This window comes from Sylvia atricapilla, chromosome Z, assembly GCF_009819655.1.
Source record: "Sylvia atricapilla isolate bSylAtr1 chromosome Z, bSylAtr1.pri, whole genome shotgun sequence".
NCBI lineage: Eukaryota > Metazoa > Chordata > Aves > Passeriformes > Sylviidae > Sylvia > Sylvia atricapilla.
The window spans coordinates 72,216,350-72,242,436 of NC_089174.1; the positions used below are offsets into that span (position 1 = coordinate 72,216,350).

A 26,087-nucleotide genomic window follows, 5' to 3' on the forward strand; every position below is an offset into this window, starting at 1 on the left:
TTTCCCCTCTGGACAAGTTAACAATAACTGCCTTCCCATGTATAATAGTTTTTATAATTCTCCCCTTAAACCATCATCCATTTTGGGAACTCTATACAAGATCTTTGAGTGAAGATGAACAAAACACATTCAGGGACTACACCCATCCCCTCAGAGTAGCTCTTCACCCATATCTGGCCCTGAAGGTAAAGACAGGCACCTTTTGTTGTCTACAGAACCACAAGGGTCAGAATGGTCACCAAAGTGCCTTCATCGATTAGGGAAGAGGCCTCTGGGCTGCTCTACGCAAAAGCAAAATTCTTTACAGTGAGCTAAAATAGTCAGGTTTTATTATATACAGATTTTTAATCTTCAAAACCTCCATGAGCAGAACTTGAATCCACCTTGACAGCAAAAAAACGGTCAAACTTAACTTGTGTGGAATGAGTGAGTAACACAGCAAATACACCTAAACAGCCTAAATAGAGAAAACATGTGAAAACTAACATGCAGTGTTATGATATCCTGTAGTGTAGTTTCACGTCGATGCAAATTACCTATCAACTAAATCACTTGTATGCATTAATCATGAAATTAGCACTGGTCTTTGTACAACATACTTCTTTCCCACAGACTCAGCATCAGGTCTTGCCTGTAGATGCAGGGTGCACAATGGCCTACCACCCACTAGCAGCTATGAGTTCAAGTCACAGCTTAGTATAATGGGAATACTTTTGTATCGGCATAACAGTGCTTAAAAAGGCATTTTGATTATATCTTTCTGGAATGAAGGGTAGCCTGTTATGGTATTAACAAGAGATTGTGAAAGAACTGTTTAGCGTAAGTGCAACTATACAATATAATACCTCCAACTGAAGCAGTTTTACTGCTGTAAACCCCATGCGTGGATCAAGACAGATTTTCTAACTGTTCCATGAAAGAGAAGTATTTAGTATTTTAGAATAGAAAAATGCTGTACAAAGGCTAGAACAAGAGCTAAATATTGCATGATTTTTCTGTCTGCCCAAGAAATGTGTTACGTTCCTATCACAACACACACTGACTATGGTGAATCCCTTACTCACTTAGAATTAGACTGTCTTTCTATGTCATGTGCTTAACATGCCTGTGACGTGTATGATAGGCATTATATAAACTTTCTGTTGTGCATCTAAATTTTACTTGTTTTTCAGTCATTTATTATGTTGCAGTCTTGATGCCACACATTATGTCAGGAATTATTTTAACTCAAGTGTTTTGTATGCTCCTATTTATACAAATGACAGAAATGACAGAGACCATGATATTGGAGAGAACACTGTATTTTAGTAAATGTCGATTTCCAGTGAATTTTTGCTCTCTGTAATAAAGACATATTGTACTGATTAGGTATGTGACATCCAAAGCTGTCAAGCTATCTGTTTGCAAAAGTAACAAAATATAAAAATGATTTTGCAATTAACAGGGAAAAGAAGGCCTTCATCAAAATGACTCTGAGATAATGTCTTTTCATTTTGATTGTCTCAAGTTATGATGAAATTAGGTTCCAAACCCTTTAGATTTAGCTGGTGCCTTGACTGACAAGTGGTGCATATTGCTTTTACCCTTAACCATTTGTATTCCCTTCAGAAGAATCTTCAAAGTGTCCACAGCCCTCTCTTCCCCTGTTTCCCTATGAGACACTGGAAGGATAGACCTGACTCTAGAAACTACATTCATTTGCCTTTAACTGGGAGCTGGGGAGAAGCATTATATCTGGAGAATAAGAGAAGTCCATGTGGGAAACTGTGCAGCTACTATTAGTCTGCATGAAGACAGACACTTTTTCATATTCCTCCTTCATGCCAGCCCCATTCTAGTTTGTATGACTGAAATATGAAGGGTCACAGCTGGACTTTGGGAGGCAAAGGCCTCTCAATACCAACAGACACACGCTGTTGAAACAGCAGATATATTTAGGTCCCTATTATTTCCACTGGTTTAAACAATTTTGTTACAGACTGATGAAAAGATTCAGAAAAAGGAACGTCTATATTCCCAATATTTTTCTACAGATACATACAGTTGTTATAGACCACTCCAGAAAAGAAAAAGCCACATTTTAACAGGAGAATGGACATGATAAGTGCTGTAGTTCCAATACAACAGATATCAGGAAACACAGAGGCAGTCATAAGTTTTGCATGTTTTTTCTAATTCTGTGTAAAAAAATCAAGTATTTGGCAGACAGACTACAAGGCATTTTTTTCTTTTTTTACAATGATCATTAACATTTTACTATAACATTATTCAAAACTTAGAGAATATATTCACCATTCCATTAAAGTTGGTAATTTTATGAAAGCAGAATACAATTAGGCTTATAGTCACAGCCTGAGTTTAACTAACTGGAAACTACTTAGAGAGCCCTTAAAAATAAAAGAAAAAGAAAAAAAGTAAAATTGCAAGACAGTTATCAATTTATTCCATTTGGAAAGAAGCCTCCTTGTGAAATAAGCCCAGTTTGTAATTCACATTTAAATCTGCCTCATTGGTATTAGTTTCGGTGAAACCTAGCAAAAAAAAAGGAAAAAAAAAACCACAACTGTGTCATACAGATAAGATCTAGCAGTACAACCCACCATTCACTTCCACCTGTATCAACTGTATACCACCAAAGACTAGAGACACTGTACTTGCTTAACCTGCCATATTTGCAGTATGCCAGAGATAAAAACGACTACAACTAAATTTTCTGATGCAAGATTACGAGCTATGTGTGGTGCTAGTATCTAGACTCTAAACTGCATTTATTTTGAGATAGATTATTGGTGTAAGAATGCAAGGATATTAAACTTGGGAAGATGAACCTGCACATGCCCCCTACACAGTCTTCTGAGCACGAACAGTCAATCAAGTTTTGAAACATGCATGTTTGCAGGGGAAATGCAATCAAAGTTATGCATATACAATAAACACTCTGCAGCTACTGTGTATGGATACATTTGATGGGATTATTTGTTTGATGATGATATATTACAATATCAAATTTATATTTCTTATTTTTTAAAGTCTTTCTTCCAGTCACATTCAATTTTATTTGTTTAATGATTATATAGTTAATTAATTTCAATTTTGCTTTTCTTAAAAAAACTTGTATTTTTCCATTCACATTATTTTTTGTGTAAGGATACACTTATGTACTCTATTGTTTTAATTCATTCACTCACAAAATTCATTTAATGATATTATAAATGTACAACAGACCAAAAAAAAGTAAGCCTAAATAGGAAGGTCAATGAGGAAAGAAGGTGTAAATAGGAACAATACAGAGAAGACTTTGTAGAGCAGCAGTTGTTAGTATTTGCTTGAACTCTCACTCCAGGTCTACACAAACTCCTTGAGGAACAGGTCTCCACAGAAGATCCAAGCCTCTTTAATTATTTCCTGTTCTCAGGCCAATGCCCCAGGATGAAGATCAGAAATAACTTGTGATCTTACTCTTTCAGGATGAAAAACAGTTTTGTGGAAAACCTGGCCCCTAGTTGATTAATGTGTCCCATGGAAGCATCATCTACTGCATCCTCCTGCCTCCTTAACCCATCTTTTTCAGGTAACAGTACTCAAGAAGCTAACTCATGAAAGAATAACATATAAGTGCCTTTTCAAGCATTAGTGCCTCTTTTAGAGATATGGGGCTGTATTTTCTATACCATTTAGATTTCTATGTGATCTTTCCTCCAGCCACTGTGTATCATCATTTATAACCTCATGAAGATACCACATTGGAAAAGTTAGTTCTTGAAGACAGTGTTTACTGTATCACATGCTAATGGAAGTTTTTCAGTGGATGGCAACAATTAACTGATTTTTTTCAAAGTTGTGACTGAACTAGAAATAACAGGTACAGTGTATCAGCATTCCTGGATTAGTTCCAGAAAGGCTTCAACATTTGAGTCCAAGTTACTATGGCGCCTCACTTTGTTTGGGCCTAATTGCACCACAGCCAGGGATGGTTTCATTGAAACAAAGCTAAACACTGGAGGTTGAAGAAAGAAACACTAAAATCTGTGTTCTGAAAACAACAACAAAGGCAATTACTGGACAGACTTCTACTTTTTCTGATTATGTAGATTTCAGTACCATCAAAACATCAAGCGTTTCACATTTGATGAGCACATTACACTAAATGTGGTGTCTGCACATCTGATGCTAACAGCTGTCATTTGTGTGTACCACTATCCACCTCAGATGGGTCTGATGCCCATGAGCCTATTGTGCCATTAAGTCTGGCCAACATAATGGAAGTAGTGAGAGCCCAGCACCAATCAGAACTGGACCCAAATGCAACTTTTGCTCTAGCTAAAATGTGATTAAATAAGCAGAAAAAAATGCCACTGTAACAAAACGGATGGTTTGTGCTGGGAAAACAAGGAATAATCTTGTAGAAAGCATTTCAGGACCCCCTGAGTCTACAGCTTTGACTCACTAGAGTCAATCCAGTATTACCCTGCGCTAAGAGCACAGCATTTATAATGCAGACCACATTCACAGTGCATAGCTTCAGAGTTGCTACTTTCTTATGATACCTCCTAAGCAACACATTCTTAATACTATTTCTCTTACAGGAAGAACATCTTATCTTGGACGCTTCAAATACTTCGCTAATGTTGGACAGGTAGATGTTCTGGGAGGAGCTGTGCATGTCCTGTACATGGCCTCTCAACTGGCAAGAAGATGCCTGGGCTCTGGGGCTTGTTGAATCTGTGATTCCCAACCCGAAAATACTCTTTTCAGCTACACAAACAGACTTATGTTTATTTCATTGATTTTCTATGTAGTGAACATCCTTCAGGTTGTGATTCTGAATAAGGCAGAATTCTGTTAAGTCTGATTGAACTTAACAAGTAAGCAATAGCAAGCTACTGCTCAAAATTTTAAAATGAGACCCTAAAAAAAAAAAAAAAAAAAAAAAAAAAAAAAAGTGTGTTTGCTAAATTTATAAAAGTTGTTAACACCTATTTTTTTCATTTCGGAGACATGCAATCCACAATTCTAACATCAAATACATACATATATACTTGATACAAAAATCTCTTCTTAATGGTTTTTGAAGCAGGCGTGATTGATAAGCAAAAAAAAAAAAAAAAAAACAAAAACACAACATCCATTTAAAATCAACTTAATCTTGCAACAGCCTCAAAAGAAAATGTTCCTCAAAGGAAAATGTTCTTCCATAAAATAAAATCTATATCCTGTATCACTTTGAACTCAGTGGTTGTACTTGGACACACAATTCCTTTTTAAACATACACTAGCCTTTACAGATGCTTTTTCTATACTGCATTTTATCTTTAAAGAATATTTTGAAAAAAGCAAGCTTTAAGATTAAGGAAAAATAAAGGTTGTGGTGACTTATTTGTGACTTATCCTGATTATTTTTATAATTAAATACACCTGCAAAAGTATGTTCTGTCATGGTCTCATGAATGGTCAAAGGCAGTACAAGCCCAAACAGATTGCCTGCCAAGGTGATCTGTATGATAGGCTACAGCAAATCTTATTTAAGCATGCAAGATAAGCCAACATTTTGTCTTCACAGCACAGTAAAATAAAGAGCAGATTGTTTATTTTTTAAATTATGCCAGTCTATAATGAAGATTGTTGACTCTACATCATGTTTCCTTCAACATTTTGTTTTGTAAATGTTCTTTAGGAGATGTTTTTCCAAGTAAGTAAACAGGCTGTGAAATGGAATTGTATAGTCAAATGGGTCTCAAATACCACCATATAGCCTATAAAGTTCTCCTCTCCAAAGAGGATTTGTCTGCATGGAGTGAGGTAGTCACATATAAAAATACAGTCATCTCTTAAAAATCTCATTTCTAGTGAACACAGAGAGACATTTGTTTTAGTTCAGATCATACACTGTATCTACTGAAAAAAAGTTACTAGAAAAACAGGCCAGCTCCTCATTTTCCTCTGATTAGTTCTGTTTCAAACTAGGAAAATATATGATCCTGCTTTTACTGCGACAATACAATATCAGTAAAGCTCCTGTCACTGATATAAATAAACAAACACAAGATGTCTTATTCGGTGAACATAAAAAATCACAACTGTTACTCTTGCAAGAAAGCCTGAGGCAGAGTTTTGAGATGTAAAAAAAAAGAACTAAGGATGCTGCAGTCTGAATAACTGCCCATCACTGTGCTCAAATTCCTGTTTTCTGAAACTCAAAACTAAGTAAAGAACCTGCAGTTGTTTGCTGTATGTGAAACTCAGGCCATCAAGGGTCCAGTATTATTACACAACAGCAATCCAGTCTTCCTGTCAAAGATTTCAAAAGATTTGGTAAAGATTTCAGTGACAGCAGGACTAGGACACTATGGCCTGGAAACATTCTTTACAGGATGAGGGGGGAAAAAGAAAGAAAAGGCAAGTGTGCTTCCCTTCCACAGGTTTAATAAACAAATAATTGAGGTTCATGTCATGCTTTCAGCCTGCAGTGGTGTAGGGACTGCGGGCACTTTTGTAAGGAGCCATCAGTAAATCATGCTGACACATGCATGTGCTCTGGCAGAGGTACACGCTTTGCAAACAAGCATTGCTTTCCAAGCATTTATGCAAGACACTGCTTTCAAGACAAGTACATGTTAATGCATAAACCAAGAAGCATCTACATTTTTCATGCCCAGAGCTCGTGATTTCATGCATGACTGTGGCAGCAAAACAAAGCAGACTGTGCTGGAGTTTGCTTTCTGGAGAGCTAGGAAATGGTGCCTGTGACGGGTCCCTTCCTGACCTTAGACAGACATATCCCAGGGAGCCAGACAGTTCCAGTACCTCTCATCAACTCCTAACTTCAGGTTACACTAAAGATTTGAAGTTTATATCACTCCTTTGTAACATTTCCAGGAAAGCTCCAAGGAACAGTGGGTGGTGTTAATCTTTTCTTTGAACCTAATTGTCTTGCCCTATCATACCTGCTGCAAAGCTTAAGGCATAGCCCATTATTTTAACCATATCACTTCTTTCACTGAATTCTTTGTTTGCTTCTGCCTTTAGCATAGGCAGCTTGCCTTTACTTTGGGAAACACCACTTAATTGAATAGGTATCTCTAGGTTATCTCAACCAAAAAAACCCCAGATCCTTTCGAACCAGCAGGTTTGGAACAAATGCATAGTGTCTTCTGAGAACATAAGTCCTCCCCTGTAGTTTACATCTATTTAAATGCTTACTTAAACATTGCACCTTCAAATTAATCAAGAAGTTACTCCCCAAATTAAATACAAAAGAACAAAACAAAGTGACTGACTGTGATACATGCAAACCTACAAAGTTCAGTTTTATGTTTTATTTCTGGATGCTAGCTGCTTGACAGGCAGATCAGCCCAAGAAAAAAAAGTCCTGACACTATCAAAGTTCTAAAATACTGGAAATTTTTTACTAGATCAGAGTAAGAAGCTGAATGAATAATTTCATTTCCACACAGAACTGCTGGATATGGAAGGCTGTTTCCAATTTAAATAAAAAAATAACGACTTCCCTAAAATATTACATGGAAAGTTAGTAACCTAGTGTAGTTAGGTTCAGCAAAGCGATTCTGTAGCAGCTTCCTGCACTCTGCAGTTGCAGGCCACTAGTCTTAATCCAACATCTTTTTCTAGATAATTAAAGCTACTTTCAGCAGTGAAGAGACCTTTATTTTAAATATCTAAGGAGAAAAATACACAATCATATTTAGTTACCAGAAATGGTCTCTTATGGACACAGGAAATAAATGACATTTCACAGGTTCATTGCTCAGAAAGTTTATTTACTATCAAGAATATACTCAAAGTCTGAATAAAAAACTGTTGCATATACTAAATGCTCTGAAGTCTGTCAATTAGCTGCCATAACCATACCATGAAATTCTGTAAAAAGGAATATTTTACTTCATGACTAAATATTTCTGGACTGTTTTTATAGTATGGTTTGTACACTGTCATACTTGCTTGCCCTTGTCAAAGAAGGGTTGAACTGCCCCAAAAGACTTCACAACTGAAGAAAAAATTTTGAAATATTGATGTAGGGACAGGCCAAGAAAAAACTGTATTATCAGCCACCCATGCATTCAGTACACCCTGTAGAAGACAGGGGCTTGCTGGATTAATGCAGATCAAAAGTTCCATTTCTACAAGGCAGTCTTAGAGTAGTTCATTGATTGGCACTACTAAAACAGAGGGGACAATTGTAGTCGTTCCTGTCAAGAAGACTCACAACTCCATCTAAAGATGGCATGGAAACTTACCTACAGAGAGTTAAGCGAACTAACATATACAATGAAAAAATATATATTTATCCATCTCTCAGAGATGAATCAGCTCCCATATTCAAAGCATGGAAGTTTCCTTTCCACTTGTCTTTTTACTTTTAGTTATTTCTCCATCTTTCCTGGTTTTCCTAGCTTCTAATGCTTCTGACATCATCACACTATATCAGCCCCAAATTATCTTTCTTGTAAATCCCACAGTAATCTATTCAGTTCTCACCTATAAAGATGAAACTTACTTCAACTACAAGCCTTCATGTGATAAGTATTTGTGGAGAATATTTGTTCTGATCCCAAACTGTACTGGTTTGTAAAATTACTTACTGCGAAGTCACAGCCAGTGCTTTTCTTGATATCATCTACTGTCAGTCCTTCCCAGATTTCTATGAGGGTCAATCCCTTCTTCTTGTCCACATCAAACACTGCCTGTTCAATTCAACAAGCACATAATTATTTTATTATTAAAAGAGAAAATGAGGATATAAATGCAGTAACATACAAAATGGTGTGCTGAAGTAGATAGCACTCCTTCAGTAACATAAGATGCCACTTCTCACTTTCATGACTGACCAATATTCTGCTGCACTTATTTGTACCAAGAAAGAGAATCTAGAATATGTTAGAATATCTAGAATCTAGTATGTGTTCTTTTTGTGGGGAAAAATACAACTGTGCATCACTGCAGGAAATCTGGACTCTGCCTGCTGCTCCAATCTGGTGACAATGGGAGGTTCAAAGGAGAGAGTTGAGATGTTCTTTGCTGCAAGACAATGTCCACCAAGAGACCACAAAAGAAACAGGGTAAGAGAATGTCTTCTTCATTCTTTTGTACTGGCCATACTGGCCACTTAATGGCCAGTAGAGAGATCATCTTTGGCTGACTATAAGTTTCTCCAACAGCTACTGCATACCCAATGCAAATGCTAGAATTTTTAGAAGCTAGCAGTGAAAGACAAGATTCCCTGCAGTATTTTTAAAAGAAAGCCTGAGAGGAAGGGGCTGAATAAGCAAAGACTGTTCTATCTGATGTCTTCATAAGATATGTACTCCACCTCTGAGACTTAAAGTGCATCAAATAAAGATACCTGTAAAACAATGTGCACTTTAATAGTGCCTACCAGAGGGAGATACACAGGTTGCAAGCTAGTTGCCAGGGAAACCATAAGGTCTAAAGTAATTTTCCTCTAAAAATAAAAGTTTAGAAACAGAAGACCAGTGAAACTTGAATTCGAAATGGAAGTGAAGTCACAAGTTCATCACAGAAGTGTCCTGAAGTCTAGTTGTCCTTTGGGCACATGAAACTGCTTTTTATGGGACTGGAAGAGGACAGCTTCTTTAAGCCTTCAAAAGTGGGCATAAAGAACATTCCAGGATGCTACTGAGGAAAAAGAATTTGCAACACTATCTAAATTTTGTTGCACATTTGTATAATTTCCTAATAAAGCCACAAGACCTGGTAATTGATTAATATCAGAGACATTTCTACTTGTTTATTTTCTATTAGTTCTTGTTCCCTCTCATTTTCTTTGTACCTTACATTTGTATGTTGCCAGTTGGGAGAAGACTAATTAAAAAACCAGAAAACATCCAGATTTTAATATATTTTCCCCTTGTGAAGAAAAATTCTTTAAATGTAGCAATATCCCACCATGAGAAAGCGAATTCTTCATCAACACCTTTGATGCATTCTACTTGGCATGGTAGATAGCTCACAGAAAGACTACTCTAAGTCCTTAGAAATGTAAACATCAAAAATAAAATTATGAGTATGATTACAGCAAAAAACTTAAGTCACTTATCCCTTCCTGAAAAGATCGACTAATGTACTTTGAGAAGCAGCAGTATGAGATGCTCACATGTGCTTCCACTGGAGAATAAATTGCTTCACAAATGGAATCAAGTAAGGACAAAAGAACTGAAGCTCTGCTACAACCACAGGTTTCTTTGAAACAGTATGTAGCATACATGAAAGATGCCAATTCTCCAACCTATGTGTGCTCTGCTGGGAAAAAAGACTGAAACAAAACAAAAGGATAAAAGCAAACAAACAAACAGAAGAACCTACCAGAAGCAAACCCCTTTGCCTCCCAAGGTGTGGTTACAGCAGTGTTTGAAAATCTGTATGTCACAGCAAATTTTCAGAAATATTTCACAGGAAAACAAGGAGATACACATTTTTCATGTCTGTCATACGTGGCACCTTTGTTCTGAAGGCATCTAAGCATACAGTTCAGTATACTAGATGTCAAAACTTTAAAAGGGAAGAAATGAGTTCCAAGACTTCTGCACCTAAACTCCAAGGCCATCTTTTCCCTTCAGTGGTAACAGATGCTGAACATATTCTTCATTTTTACTAAGCTTCGCTATTGTTACTAGGGATAGAGGACAAAATTATTAACGAGGAGTCAAGAAAAATACTTTACCTTTTCTGTAATGATGCGGTCAACACATTGTTTCCCAGTAAGTGGTAAACTGCATTTTTCCAAGATTTTATGGACATTGCCCTGTGTTTAACGATATACAAATACCATTTTTTAAAAAACTCAAACATGTTCATGAAAATTACAGCTGTAGCCATTCAGTGTTATTTAAATATTCAGTGTGCTTAGAACACTTTTCAAATTCACTTCTGTGGCTGACTAGTAAGAATCTTACTGTACCACTGAGTGGACTCCTGAGTTTATAAGTCCTGCATATTGCTGCATAATAATCTGCCCTTCCTGCTACAGTGTGAGGACAAGAAATATGTGGAACCTCATTGATGACACAGGAAGGACAAAAATTAGGGAACAACATTATTGGCAATGTATTTCCCTGTCTTATCCTTTATCATAAATGGTATATGCAGGATCAGCCATACACACAGAGGAACTTCAAATCCCCAGAGTTCAAGTGAACAGTCATGCTCTCGAAACAGTAAATCCAGTTTATTTACCCATATTGTCTCTGGGGAAGTCCTTGTCTTTTTTTCCCTTCTTTTTCTTAATTTTTAAAAATAATAGTTCAAAAATGGCTCTAGATCATACTAAGTCAACGTAGGCTGCAAGAGCTCTGAAGCGATATAAGGCAGATGGATCATTACTTTTTTCATCAGTATTTATAAGTGTTTCACAGAAGTAGCATTAAGTACACACTTCTCCCATTACCTCATGCTTTTATTTTTTGTCTATTTTTCAATTTTCACTTATTTCAAAACTCTCAGAGTATAACAAGTCTCATTCAACCACTTAGAATCAGCAGTTTACCTTAAGGCTTAATCAGGGGCCATCTCACAGCCAGTTTGACTCCTGAGTGATAACAAAATGAGTAATCCATGTGCTTTTGATTCTATCTTTCCCTGTGAGGAAGTATTTCTTCATTCTAGTTACTTTCAATTGACCTACTTATACCTTGTTCAACTTGAGAATGTCCTTGTGCAATCTGCCTAAGAGCCAAGACTAATCTGTGCTATTTGTAATATCTTCAGTAACATATCGGATACAGTTTTCAGCCCTGTGAAATGTAGTGTCTGGTTGTGGTACCCAACTGAGACTGAAACACATGGACATACAGAGGTGATAGCTTGAATGGCTCCTGTGATCCTGAGAACTGATTCATTTGAGCTTCTTAACACTTGATCTGAAGATTATTGTATTACCAGCTAGCCTTAAAGATGAAATGCATTTCCTGATCTTTTCAAAGATCGGACTCAAAATGATCTTAGAAGCCTTTTTCAACCTAAATGATTCTATGACTTTTGGAAGACACCCATCAGGCCACTGTAAGAGAGCAATTTAAATGGAACCGCATGATTTTTACCATCTGAATTTATTCAGATTTATTCAGGATTTGTTCAGATAAAGAAAAAGGCTATTGTGTAGACACATAAAGCCTTAGGTGTTCCAGCCTGCTTTAAATAAAAAATTCTGTTGTTGAAGAACAAATGTCCTTAGTCTTCCACATCACATTAAAATCAGAACTTTTCACAGTATGAGAAAGGAGTTTTCAATTCAGTGCTCCATGTTTCAACCATGCCCAAATCAAGTACTTTAAACCACCATCATTCTGTTTTTCTGAACAGGGTAGACAACTCATTTCACAACATGGAACAATTACCAGCCCTTACTTTACTGTGTTTTACAAAACATGTCAATGATGGTATGGGGGTAAGAACTTGAATTTTAATTCTTTCACACAGTATTTAGCAAAATACACACAAATGCACAGGGACTGTTTCGACATTAAATATCAAGCTTATATTCTATTATTCTTTTATTTGTGGCTATGAAAGAAGAGGTAATTTAGCAAAAAATACATCAAGAAAAACTAATGAATTTGACATAAGGTCTATTTGCCAAGTGTCTCTCAGTATAGAAAAGCATATAGAAAATAAATTGAAATATCTTTCTGCAGGTGTGCTTTCTTGGTTCCTAATGTGCTGTAATGCACAGATTTCCTGAGGCAGAGACTGCTTTCAGGCAGCTGTATTTAATTGGCATTGATGAACTCAACCTCATAAAATAGTTTAGTCTCTTCTATATGAACTTAATTCCTTGAGATTTTTGCAACATTCTGCTATCATCCGCAGCTTCATTAGCTAGCTCTGGAAAGTGTTTCTTCTTGTTTCAACTAATTGCAGTCAGTTATCCCTACTTTGTTCATGAGGCAGTGGGAATTCTGCATCCACCTTCTCCAGCCGTCATCATTTTGTGCACTTGTCTGCTACCCTTCCTCAAGAGCAGTTCTTAAGCTGAAGATTCCTCTACAAAGCTCATTTCATGTTGTCTCATCTATCTTCTGTACCTTTTGGTATTCATTAGATGTGGAAACTTAAGTAATTAAAAATGTTATTAACCTGGGACTGAGCACATTTGTTTGTATTTGTAACATACTGCATATCAGAGTTTTAAAAAAGTTAAGTTCCTTGAGTATTTATTTGAGTGGTAAGACAGTTACTAGTTTCACCATCATAATTTAGTGTAAATTATATTCTGCCAGGGCTGCAAGGACTCAGGCTATTTCTATGTTTAAAAACTGCAACATGCATACTGAAAGGAGAAAAGCTGTTAAACTCTTAGAAAATTTACTTTAATGTTTAATAACCCATCACTATTATTAAAAGAAAACAAAAAAACAAACTTGAAAAGGATTAGAAGATCTGTCACAAGATCATAACTCAGACAAAACTAGCACAACAACTAACTCTTGCAGCACCTCTTGAACATGTCCATTGAAGGCACTACCCGTACCCCATTTCTTCCACTGTATTTCCATTCATCAGATCTTGACTGCTATTGATTTGCAGGAAATTTTAATGTCTGATGGTAGACTTATCTATTTGGAGAATATGATTACAGAAACGTCCCTTTGTTAAAGAGCCAGCAGACACAAAAGACTGTCTCAGTATATGTGGACCATTCTTTCACTCTGTAACACATTGGGCTTTGAGCAGGGTGAAGGACTACTCTGGTGAGACATTCAGATGCAGTAAGTTTTCGATAAAATATTTGGTGAAAAGAATTGAAAAGCCATGAATAGAAAATCAACTGTGGAAGATACAGTCACCGTCAGTTTTGATTCCTAAACACTAAATATCTACATGACATCATCTTCACATCTGACCAAGCAAGAAGCATTGATATGAAGACCCTAGAAAGTAACTAGGTAAGAGGAAAAAGTGTGATTTAAAACTAAGAATAAAATAAAAATACTATATATTGTTAATCTGGCAGTGCCTTCGCACAAATGCAGAAGAAATAGTTAATGAAAACATGTAACTGGCTCTCCAGAAGTGCACATCAGGTGCACCATGCACGAAAGTCCCCGAAGTAGGTATATATGTGCCAAAATAAATAATTCTATGCCTGACCTGCTCATAACAGTGAACCTATCTCTGCTTTAATTCTTTTCCTGTTTCAGTACTCCTACAGAAAAAAACCAAAACAACCCAGCAAACAAGTGCCAAATATTGTAGCAATATTACCTTTAGGAGAAAAACCAGATTAAATAATTATATTGTGTATGAAATCTAAGCCTCAACCAAATTCCACAGTAAGTAGACAGCATATATATTTATTCAGATCATACTAATACCTGAAGTGTGTGTTTGGGCAAATGGATAACTCCCTAAGTTACTACATTTTTTGGGAGGCTGTGTGATAGTGAAGCAAGTCATAAAAATGAATTCATTTTATACTTTCATTTATTTATTAACGCATATAAACATGAAAACTATCAGGTTAAACTGAGACCTGTTACTCAAAACATGCCCCTTGAGATCACAGTTTAGTTAAAGCTGTGAAACTAGTATATTTTTCAATATATATTTGTTCCTATTTTCAAGTGAAAATTATTTCTTCAAATCTCATTAAAAAACATACAGCTGTTAATATATTAACTCTCATATTTACATATTCACTATAGTTTGCCATGCAAATTCTGACAAGGGATATTAATTCTTGTTGCAGACATATAATAAATATGGAATAACAGAAACACAAAAATTAAACAAAAAAAAATTTTAAACATTCGGGATAGAAATTCTTCTCCTCCAGTAAATTTTTTCTCCTGCGTTAGAAGCTTCAAATGAAAAGCTTCCTATGGTCTTCTGGGGGGGACTTCTATCTATAGCATATACCTGCACCACTGCCCCCACCAAGAAGTCTCTAGATTAACTGCTTACACATAATGATGTAAGGCAGCCTGTGTCTCATAATGACAAAACCATATATTCTATTAAGCTGTCGGTACTAATTTGACTGGAAACTTCAAAGGTAAATATCTTACCATCATAACAAGTATTTAACCATGGGAAACCTCATTTTTCAAATTATTCTGAGGCAAAGAGTAGAGCAGCATCCACTACAGCTTTGTCAATGGCCACCCCATTAAATTTGCATGAAGTAGCTAAAAAATACGTGCAGCTTTTAAACATGAAGTTAATATTTCATTTTTTCCCCATGGTGAATGGTTCACTGACAAGAGCAAAGGAACCATATTAACCTGGCCTCCGGTTGCATCACCATAATAACTAACAGCAAAACTGTCAAATCCTCACAAAGTAGCAGAATGAATATGTCTTTTTTTCCTGTTTATTTTTGTCTTTTGTGCAGCACAAAACACTGATTTAGAAAGAAGTGGCAGAGCCTTACCTTGGCTGAGTGCTCCATGGTGACAACCACTTTGGTCTGCGCACTGGATACAAGGTCCATGGCACCCCCCATTCCTTTCACCATCTTACCCTAAAATTAATTTTTAAATGGAAATGTTATTATTATTATTATTATTATTATTATTATTATTATTATTATTATTATTATTATATATTGTGGCTGCAAGTGACAGCACAAGATAGTCAACTTTCCCTGCATCGAAAGCCCACCTATTTCATAACCATACTATTCAAACACCAACAGAGTGAAAAGAGCTGTCTCATTCTCAGCTCTATACAACACAAATAGGAGAAGAGTGATGAGTAGAATAAGGAGAAGCCACTGCCATGGCTGTTTCGCTGGGGTGTAACCGAAATCTGAGGTGTATCATTGCCTTAGCGGAAGCACTGACACTGAGGAGCAATGAATTTAGTTCCAGTAGTTTTGTCCCTTAAAAAGCAAAGTGTATATCCTCTGGTTGATGGAAATGTCACTGCTTCCCCAAAAGAAATCTCTACTTATGAAATGCAGCAACAAAAACATCTGAACACTGTACATCTATCTGACAGTTTAGAAAGTCTCTTGGCACTTCAGAAAGCCATACCTTGTATCACTATATCAACACAAATCAATCCTTTTTTTTCGATATTCCAGATGTCTGTAGAGGTCATTTCAGTGTATGGGCAAATATATAAATGTAGCTCAGTACTCACTTCTGTTTGTCCCTCAAAACAAGAAATGCTTTCAGCCTCTGGACTCATCCTTCTCCTTAAAGTGTGTTACAATTGCACATGCTATCACAGCAGGTGTCTTACAACTTCGTGTTCCGCTACCTCTATTTTTACTTTCCATAATGCTATGGCATTCAATCCTGCCTGCTTCCATTACCTTAAACTGGATGCATCTGATCTTGGAAAACAAAGAGGCCCAGACCAGAGACATTACTGACAGGAAATGATCAGAAGTACAAAGTTGTATTGAGTATGAGCAGAGCAATCACTCTTCAACAAGCACTAGACTCCAATAACCAAAGATGGCACATACCAATCCAGAGTTGCCAAACAGGAAAGAAAGGGGAGTGGAAGAGAGGTTACTAGGAAACATGACACAAGGAGGGTAATGAGGATGGTGAAGGGCCTTGAGGGGAAGCCATATGAGGAGTGGCTGAGATGAGGTCAGCCTGGAGAATAAGGGGGGAGACCTCACTGCAGTTACAGCTTCCTTCAAAAGGGGAAACGGAGGGGCAGGCACTGATGTCTTTTTTGCGGTGACCAGTGACAGGATCTGAGGGAAAGGCCTGAAGCTGTGTCAGGGGAGGTTTAGGTTGGATATAAGAAAAGAGTTTTTCAGCTGGAGGGTGCTTTTCACCCAGGGCACTTCAACAGGCTCCCCAGGGCAGTAGTAACAGCACCAGCCTGACAGAGCTCAAGAAGCATTTGGACAATGCTCTCAGGCACATACTGTGACTCCTGGGGGTGGTGCTGTGCAGAGCCAGGAGTTGGACTTTGATGATACTTGCAGGGCCCTTAGAACCCAGAATATTCAGATTCTGTGATTCTGTCAATTTTACGGATTAAAATAAATTAATTTCTGCCTCAAATGGTTTGCATTTGCTCTTGAGTGGTTATATAGATAGTAATACAACATTTACTACTACAGATTTAAAACCCAAAAGTTTATTATTAAATGCCTGAAAAACTTCCTAGTACAAAGGTTTTCTCTTGTGCTCCCTTTTATCAACTATGTGATCCAATACCTCACAAGTATCAGTAACTATGATCCATGATAAAAAATGTATGGCAGAGACTTGTATCATTAAACTGCCAGGCCAGCTACTTGTTAGTCTCTAGATCATTATGGTCTCTTATTAATGAAGGCAGTTGTATTGTTTTGGCACAGCCTCGTTTCTGGTATAAGTGGGGCCACAGATGTTGCTATGTGAGGAGCTGCTAGAAGCTTCCACCACGTCCAGCAGAGTCAAACCCTGATGGCTCTGGAGATGGACATGCTGCTGGCCAAAACTGGGCCGATGAGAGAGGCTGGTAGCGCCTCTGTCATGACATAGTTAGGAAGAAAATCAAAACAAAGCCAGAAGGTTTTGCTTCTTGTCCAAGGGAGAGGAGGTGAGAACATGTGAGGGGAAACGACATGGAGACACCAAGATCAGTGGAGAAGGAGGGGAAGGAGGTGCTCCACGCTCCAGAGCTGAAATTCCTCTGCAGGCCATGGTGAGACCATGGTGAAGCAGCTGTGCCCCTGCAGCCCCTGGGGATCCATGGGGGACGCAGAGATCCACCCACAGCTTGTGGGATCCATGGAGGATGCAGAGATCCACCCACAGCCCGTGGGGATCCAAAGGGGATGCAGAGATCCATTCACAGCCTGTGGAGATCCACAGGGGATGCAGAGATCCAGCCACAGCCTGTGGGGATCCATGGGGGATGCAGAGATCCATGGACAGACCGTGGGGATCCATGGGGGATGCAGAGATCCAGCCACAGCCCGTGGGGATCCAAAGGGGATGTAGAGATCCATGGACAGACCTGTGGGAGAGGTGCCCATGCTGGAGCCTGGTGGATGCCTGGAGGAGGCTGTGAGCCCATGGGAGACCCTGTGGAGTGAGGGGGCCCTGCTTCCAGGCTGGAGCAGCCTGTCCCTGGAGGACTGCACCCCCTGCGATGAGAGCCATGTAGGAGCAGTTTTGGGAGGGCTGTGTGGCCAGGGAGAGACTCACATTTGCAGCAGGTGTGGTTTGGCTGCTGCTTGTGAGAGTGGACCCACGCTGGAGAAGTTCACAGAGAGCTGTCTCCCGTGGGAGGGACCCCACGGCCTCACAGGAGAAGGACTCCTCTCCTGGAGCAGCAGAAGAAAATCTCAGTGGTGGACTGACCCAAACCCCCATGCCCTGTATCCCACTGTCAGTGGGAAGGAGGGAGGGGCTGGGGGGATTAAGTGTTTTAAGGGCCTATTTTACTTCTCATTATCCTCTGATTCTGTTAGTAACAAAATTTCACTTTCCAACTGAAGTTGAGCCTGTTATGCCCTTGAAATATTTCTCCCAGTCCTTGTCTCATTCATGAAGCATTTGTTAATTAATTTTTTTTGCCTTCTCCCTCCTCTGCCCAGCTGTAGCAGGGGAGGATGAGTGAGCAAGTCTTGTGGGTGCCTGGTGTTTGGCCAGTGTCAAGCCACAACAGCAGAATTCACATACACACACACACATACACAAATATTCCTATTTTCCTACTGTTGGCATAGTGAAGAATAAATTGCATCTTCCTAAATCTATAAACAAGCCCTTTGGCATTGTTCAGTCAGACTAATATTTAAAATTTACCACATAAATTATCATTACTACTAAATATTTCTTTGCAAATACAAATGTGAAGAGGATTTATCTCTGTCCTTAACTTCCTGGTACTGCCCAGATCATTCTCCATCCTGCCTGGAAAAACAGCTCTAACAGAGACTGCAGTGACCTGCTTGCCAGAGACTGCAGTGACCTGCCTGCCAGAAACTCCATGACAAGAAAACGCAGAGTAGCTCTAGATGACATATTATCTCCACAGTAACTCAGAATATGTTTGCATTGAGGATCAGGCTATCAATACATCTATCCTGATAATGCCATTAACTCATTTTCCAGGTCTTTTCATTCTATTAACTACAAAAGACCTGCGGGAACAAGTAAATTCCTGTGGAACTAAGTGCTGATGAAGATCATCAACAAATGTACTGCTGAAGAAACTGGCATACATAACTGAGAGAAGAGACATCACCCCTTTGTATGTGAAGAAAGAGGAAAATGCAAGCTGAAGAGAAGGACTTAGGGATTTTAAATTGCTTCATCTGCTCCTCCTCTTTAGGAAAACATATTCATCACTATAGGGTGGTGCCTTGTAAAGCAAATCAATTCAGCATTAAATGCAACTAGCCAAGTAACTACAAGCTTTTACTTTGAGGAATATCCAACGCATAAGAGACATTGCTCTCAGAGCACCTACCAAACTACCACAACTTGCATTTTCCCCTACACTATACTGGAAAAGGGGACAGCTGCATGCTAATTTGAATTAAAATATTCAAGATTAAAAGATGATACCAAAAAGAAATTTTTGCCCTACCCTTCATTTATTTGCTCCCTCATTTTATTTGCTCCCTCATTTTATTTGCTCCTTCATTTGCTCCCTTCATTTATTTATTTAAAATTATTTTTGTTAGTTCTTAATTACAATGGTGCCGCTAGCTTAAGAAACTTTTCAGAAGGAAAGATTTAGTGTGGTGGTGGAGCACTGGTAATTCGAAGCACTGTTATAAAAACCATTTCATTGGACAGAGCTTGAAGTAAGAATAAAAGATTTTTGAAATAGCCATGGGAGGTCCAGTGTTGGCAGTTATTTATCAAAGAGCTGCGTAGAGGACAGACATAAGCTTACAATTTCCTTGCAACTTCTCCGTTATAATACAAGGTGGGAATTATCCTTTTCCCACTGGGCTTTAATCAGCTGTTTTTTCTAAGTCTCAGTCCAAATAATACTGGAGTGCAAGACATGGAAATTTTGGACCTGATGCTTTAGGTTTTCTTAACTGAGATCATCAGCTCTCCTGCTTCTTTGTGTAGGTCATATACCTACACACTACTAGTGTAGTGAACTTCTTTGAATGAAGTTCATTCAAAGAAGTTCATTATGAACTTCTCATAATGCCTACTTATTGCAAAAGGAATTATTTCGTTATTATGGTAATGGGGCATCTTTAAGAAAAAATGATAGAAGAGTATGTATCTTCTGATCTAATGTGTCTATATCTGAACATTATTTGAGTGGTCAAAATACAACATGAAAGAGCCTGAGGAATTAATTTAGCTTCATAGTAATTCCTAAACAGGAAAGTTCATGTTTATTTGGTCACATGTGGCACCCAAGACAATCTGGCATTCCAGTGGAAACTTGTGAGTACTCCAGCGTGGGCCAGACAGTCAAGATATTTTTCAAGAGAATATGACATTTTGCCTAAGCAGTATTTCAAGCAAGCTAGAAAGGTGCTATAGCAAGCAGGAAACAATTTATAAGCAAATCCAAGCAGATAAACAGACAAAGAAGTGATAGCTGAGAAAAAAAGAGAAAAATTCAGGAGCCTTCTAACACTATTAGGGTCTTGAATCCATGCTGGTGCCTTAAAACCTTCCTCCATATTCCCAAGAGGAAGAACTTTTCTTCTGTAACTAACTGAATTTTATAACTATTCCAAACATCATACAAAAAAATGCACCTGAACTGTTCTGCTTCAGTTAAAATAACATGATCTTTTGAGATTAACGGGTATTGCATCAACAGTACAGCAGAGCTGATGCTAATGATAAGTTCAAGAAACAATGAGAACTTGTCAGTAGTAAATGCATCTTGAATTATTCCACTGAAAACTGAATATCAAAGCACAGGCAAGGTGAAAATATACACCTGCTTGGAAAGGAATCAAGTCACTTCCCTCCTAAGAGTCCTCGCCCATGTTCCCAGCTGCCCTAATACTGTATTAAAGAAATAGCATTCAGTCTAAAATTTCTCTCTTTTTCCATTAGATAAAAGAATACACATGCCTCACATTATGCTTAAAATTAGCGAAACTGCAGTTCCAAAAAGTCTTACAGAAGATAACAAGGGCTTCTACTTTAAACTGCAAACTTCCCATTCAACCTCAATTTCCAGGCATACCCCTGAAGACTGTGAACAAGATGCTAGCATGAGAGCAAAGAATTTAAAGATGCCAGCATTGTCTCTCATGGCCAAAGAAACAGATGAGGTGTCAGGTATGAAAGGAAAAATGGTATGAAAGATGTCCTTATGAAAGGAAATTATTGTATCATGCCACGAACAGACACTAAAATTCAGAGCAACTGGAACAGTATGAGCTTCATAGAAAAAAGCAGAAGCTAAGGTAATGCAGTGGATACAAGGTAATCCCATCACAACCATCAATGGTGCTAATGCTGCAGTCAAAAGGATAAACTGAGGGCCCCTTCAAAGGTCTCTGCTCTACCCCTTTCTGCAGTACTGCTAGCACACATCAGTCACACCTCTTCCTCTCTGTATAGACACTGCCACCACATGTGGGTCAGCATCAAACAGCACAGTATAATGAAGGAGATCATCAGATCCATACATAACAATCTCATTGGTTGCTGTGGGGTAACACCTGGTTGGTTTGGGAAAGTGCATATTAGCTCAAAACTTTGTTTTAGGACCGCCCCCTTCCCCCCCCCCCCCCCCAATAATGAGATAATATTTTAAAAATACAAATGCATAAAGCTACTCTAACTTCATAAAAACATAGATATGTCCTTTGCCCCTTGCTAACAGTCTTGTCCTGTATTTAAAGGACAGGTATATTTTTAGTTGATTCTAAAATGAAAGTCACAACTCTTCCAGAATTCACTTTCCATTTCCACTTTCCAGTGTAAAAGACTGAATGAAGATTGTATCAAAAAGGATGGATAAAGTTCAAGTATTCTGAACTGTACTTCCTTTTTCTATTTTACACTGATTTTATGTCCTTACATATGTCCCACTTACAGAATTATTGTAATTATACTGTCAACTAGGACAGCTAGATTAGATTTTACTCTGAGAAAAAAAAAAAAAAAGTGGGAAGTCATTAACAGGATTTTTCAATCAGGAGAGTGGGTAATGTAACAATACAACAAAAAGCTAATACTGGCAGAATACAACAAAACTCCACATGCACAACAGGGTAAATGTATTTTTTAAAATATACAAAAAATCCCTAGTTGTGTGGTTTAGCCATACAAGAAATGTTTTTGAAGAATGTGAATCAGGTATCTCCTAAGACACACACAAACACATAGAGAAAAGCAAAATTTAAAAGTAAGTCTAATACCTGAAAGAATGGAGTATAAGTTCTTGAATTACTTCTTTTTTTGGGGCAAAATCTAATAAGAACTTCCTTAAAATTTAACACACACAAATATGTTATATTTACATTTTTATTTTCCATAATCAGAAAATTAGGGCTGCATGAAACACATGCAAAGAAAGTTGGGCAAATTTCATTCCTTTATTCTCCCATGAGCCTAACTAGAAATAACCATTGGCAACACATTTGAATGACAGAGTAAAATTCAAATGAACACACTGAGAAGCTGTATCTCAAGAGCAATGCAAAACAGTCTGTAACATGCTTCATTGAAATGGATTTGCTTTACAGTGATGAATGTTATTTCAGTGTAATGGGACAATTAAGCTGTCCATTTACCTTTGCATACCATTTCCAAAACACACAGCATAGCATGCAATAATTAAATTTTACTGCCAACATAATACTAGTCTCACTTGAAAGTGATGGTTCCATATCGTAGTAACAGTTCTCACCACTAACCCACAGATCAGAAGTCCTTTGACATATGCTTCATATGCTTGTATTTTTGAGACAGGCAGAATTTCTTCAGCTGCTCTCATTATACAGAAAGCAGAGCTGCCACTTCCCACACTTAAAATTTAAAAGTATTAATAAAATACCAATAGGGAGCTCCTACATTCCTTCCATGCAGTCTGAACAGAAATAAACATGAAGAAAATTGATAGAAAAAGCCCTCAAAAAGGTGGAAGAAGTAGAGCCAACACAATACACTTAGTTTCCCCTCTTTGGCTGCAGGACTTTTGCAATAGTGATAATTTTGTCTTTCAAAGGTTCTGCAGGGCTTTCAGGCACAGGTTTCTTGGGAGATAAGCAGTAAGCTAATATATTACTGTAGGCAAAATTTCAAGATGTGTGTCTGGAAAAACGTAATACATCATACTAAACCAATGTCCCACTGAAAAGCAGATTTCCAAGAAGATTCTGGGTAACTACAAGTCCCATCCTTCTCCTCTGCTGAACTACTGATGTAGCCCTTCTCATGTCCTAGACATCAGACAACTTGACATTATTACTGAGAAAAACCCAGTCATTAAGCATATTTAACCTGCATATTTTCTATTTGCACAGATTTTAACCCATCTGTAGTCCTTCACACATTTTCTAGTTAATAGGTAAAATACTTCTATTGCAATGCTGTACAGCTTGAAACAAAACACTGAGTTTAATGCATTCAGTGCCACAGATATACTAGGAGAACTAGGAGAGTAACTAGACAATGTGCTTGGATTTAAAACGAAAATATGCCTTGCACAAAGACACTCCTACCCAAGCAAAGTGACAAACAGGTTGCAGTAGGGCTTCTCAGAGAAGACTTACAGCGCTCTCAGGCATTCAGGAATGCATTCAGGGATATATGTCCTTTCTTCCATCATTAAAAATTATAATTTTCAATAAGAATAACTCTTGGTGTGGAGACCTCCATTTCCAGGTTTGGCGCTACAAATAACTAAAGGCAAAAATAAAACAAAAACCCCTTATGGAGACACAGCATAGGCTGGTCTCTGCCAATTTACCTTTATGTTAAAAATGTTTTTACTAATGAGGTCAAAAGTATCCAAAACTGTGCAAAATATGGACTTTGAAGCCCTGTAGAAAAGCTACCAAAAATATATATAAAATTATATTTCCAATGCCTTAGGTTATACTAAACTCTACAGACTGTAAATTAAAAGACTTATTTTTGAATTTGAATGGGTTTCCGCATTTCTTCTTTTCATATAATCTTCTTTTATAAAGCATGGATTTATTTTTTTGTAATTTTATTTAAGTCTAAATGTTTTAATCCCTTAGGTTTGGCTAGTCCAAGCTAGAGCATTAAAATTGCAGGCTGCTGAATCTAAAACATAAGGATTTTTTTTTTTCAAGGAATGATACAGATTTCTGTATCCAAACTGCATCTCCTGCACAAATTACATCATACTCTTCTTCTCTAAGTGCTAACTGCACTATCTTAGCAATATAAATATGAATTTTAGACTCCATTTGAAGAATATACAAAGCTAAAGTTTATTTTCTAAGTTGCATTGTTTCTAGAGAATAGGGATGCTAAATCGTGTCAGGTCCTCTATCATCTCTGAGGCTGCTGCTTCTTAACTTCTGGACACTAGGCTTTGAGTCTACTGCCTTAGGAAATGGCCAGCTTCTATGGTACCTTTGGATGTATCCTGTCTGCCCTTGTGAACTTACACAAATCCAGTTTATTAATCCGTCCTCTTTGATGGTGGGTACTAAGTGCTATATCTACACATCTTCTAAATACCTCCAGGGATGCTGACTCCACCACTTCCCTGCAGAGTCTGGACCAATGCTTGACAACTTTTTTGGTGAGGAAAGTGCTCCTACTGTTCAATCTAAACCTGCCCTGAAAAAAATTGAGGCTGTTTCCTCTTGTACTATCAGTTATTGGGAGAAGAGGCTGAACCCCTGGCTACAACCTCCTTTCAGGGAGATGCAGAGAGTGGTAAGGTGTTCCCTGAGCCTCCTTTTCTCCAGGCTAAACACCCCCAACTCCCTCAGCTGCTTCTCACAGCACTTGTCCTACAGACCCTTCACCAGTTTTGTTGCTCTTTTGTGAACAAGCTCCAGCACTGCAAAGTTTTTCCTGGGCAGCTTTCCAGCCACTCTGCCCCAGCCTGTGGCCCTGCCTGGGGTTGTTGTGACCCAAGGGCAGGACCCAGCCCTGGGCCTTGTTGAACTTCAGATGACTGGTCTCAGCCCATGATCCAGCCTGTCCACATCCCTCTGCAGAGCCTTCCTGCCCTCCAGCAGATACCACCCAGCTCTCTGTCACCTGCAAACTGACTGAAGTACACTCAATGCCCTTGTCCAGACCATCAATAAAGATATTAATCAGGGTTGGCTCCCATACTGAGCCCTGAGGAACTCTACTGGTGACTGGCCCCAGATGGATTTAACTCCATTCAGCACCACTCCCTGGATCCAGCCATCCACAGTTCTTTACCCACCCAACTGTCCCCGCATCCAAGCCATGAGCAGCCAGTTTTTCCAGAACAGTGTTATGGGAAATGATGTCAAAAGCTTTACTGAAGTCCAGGCAGACAACATATACAGCCTTTCCCCCATTCACTAAGCCAGACACCTTGTCATGGAAGAAGATCAGGTTCTCAAGCAGGAACTGCCTTTCCTAAACCCATCTATCTGATCCCCTGTTTGTCCTGTATGCCCTGCATGATGGCACTCAGGATGAACTATTCCACGACCTTCCCTAACACTGAGGTCAGGCTCAGACCTGCAATTCCCCGGATATTCCTTCTGGTCCTTCACCTCCCAGATTAATCAGGTCTGCTGCAAAATGATGGAAAGTGTCTCAGTGAGCACATTCACCAGTTCCCTCAGTATCTTGGGGTGGCTCCCATCTGGTCCTACAGACTTGCATGTGTAAGTAGCGTGGCAGGTTGGTGACCAGTTCCCCCGAAATGTGGAGGCTTTATTCTGCTGCCTGTCCCCGTTTTCCAGCTCAGAGGGCTCAGTCCCTGGGGAAAAACTGGTGTTACAATAAAAGACTAAGGCAAAAAAGGTATTAGGTACTTCAGCCTTTTCCATGTCTTTTGTCACTGTGTTTCCCCCTGCATCCTGTAAGATCAGTCAGGATGTTGACTGGACGGTAAGAAGCAATCTCTCATGAGTCCAGGGCAGCTCTTGAAACATGAGGCCTATTGCTTAGGTTGTGGCTGCAAGAGCTCTGCTTAAGCTACCAAGCACAGCTATAAGCATGCCCGAAAGAGAG

The 26,087-nt window shown here is 38.4% G+C and overlaps 1 protein-coding gene across 1 annotated transcript in view; it reads right to left on the reverse strand.

Annotated features, from left to right (window-relative positions):
• Nucleotides 1–286: 286 nt before the first annotated feature.
• The window catches only part of OXCT1 (3-oxoacid CoA-transferase 1), an 83,343-nt gene continuing 57,542 nt past the window's right edge, over nt 287–26,087 (reverse strand). The window contains exons 14-17 of the mRNA XM_066339379.1: nt 15,407–15,496; nt 10,700–10,780; nt 8,601–8,702; nt 287–2,531 (exon numbers count right to left, since the gene is read on the reverse strand). Coding sequence (XP_066195476.1) covers nt 2,496–2,531; nt 8,601–8,702; nt 10,700–10,780; nt 15,407–15,496 — 309 coding nt within the window. The 3' untranslated portion in view covers nt 287–2,495. The remainder of the gene's footprint in view (nt 2,532–8,600; nt 8,703–10,699; nt 10,781–15,406; nt 15,497–26,087) is intronic.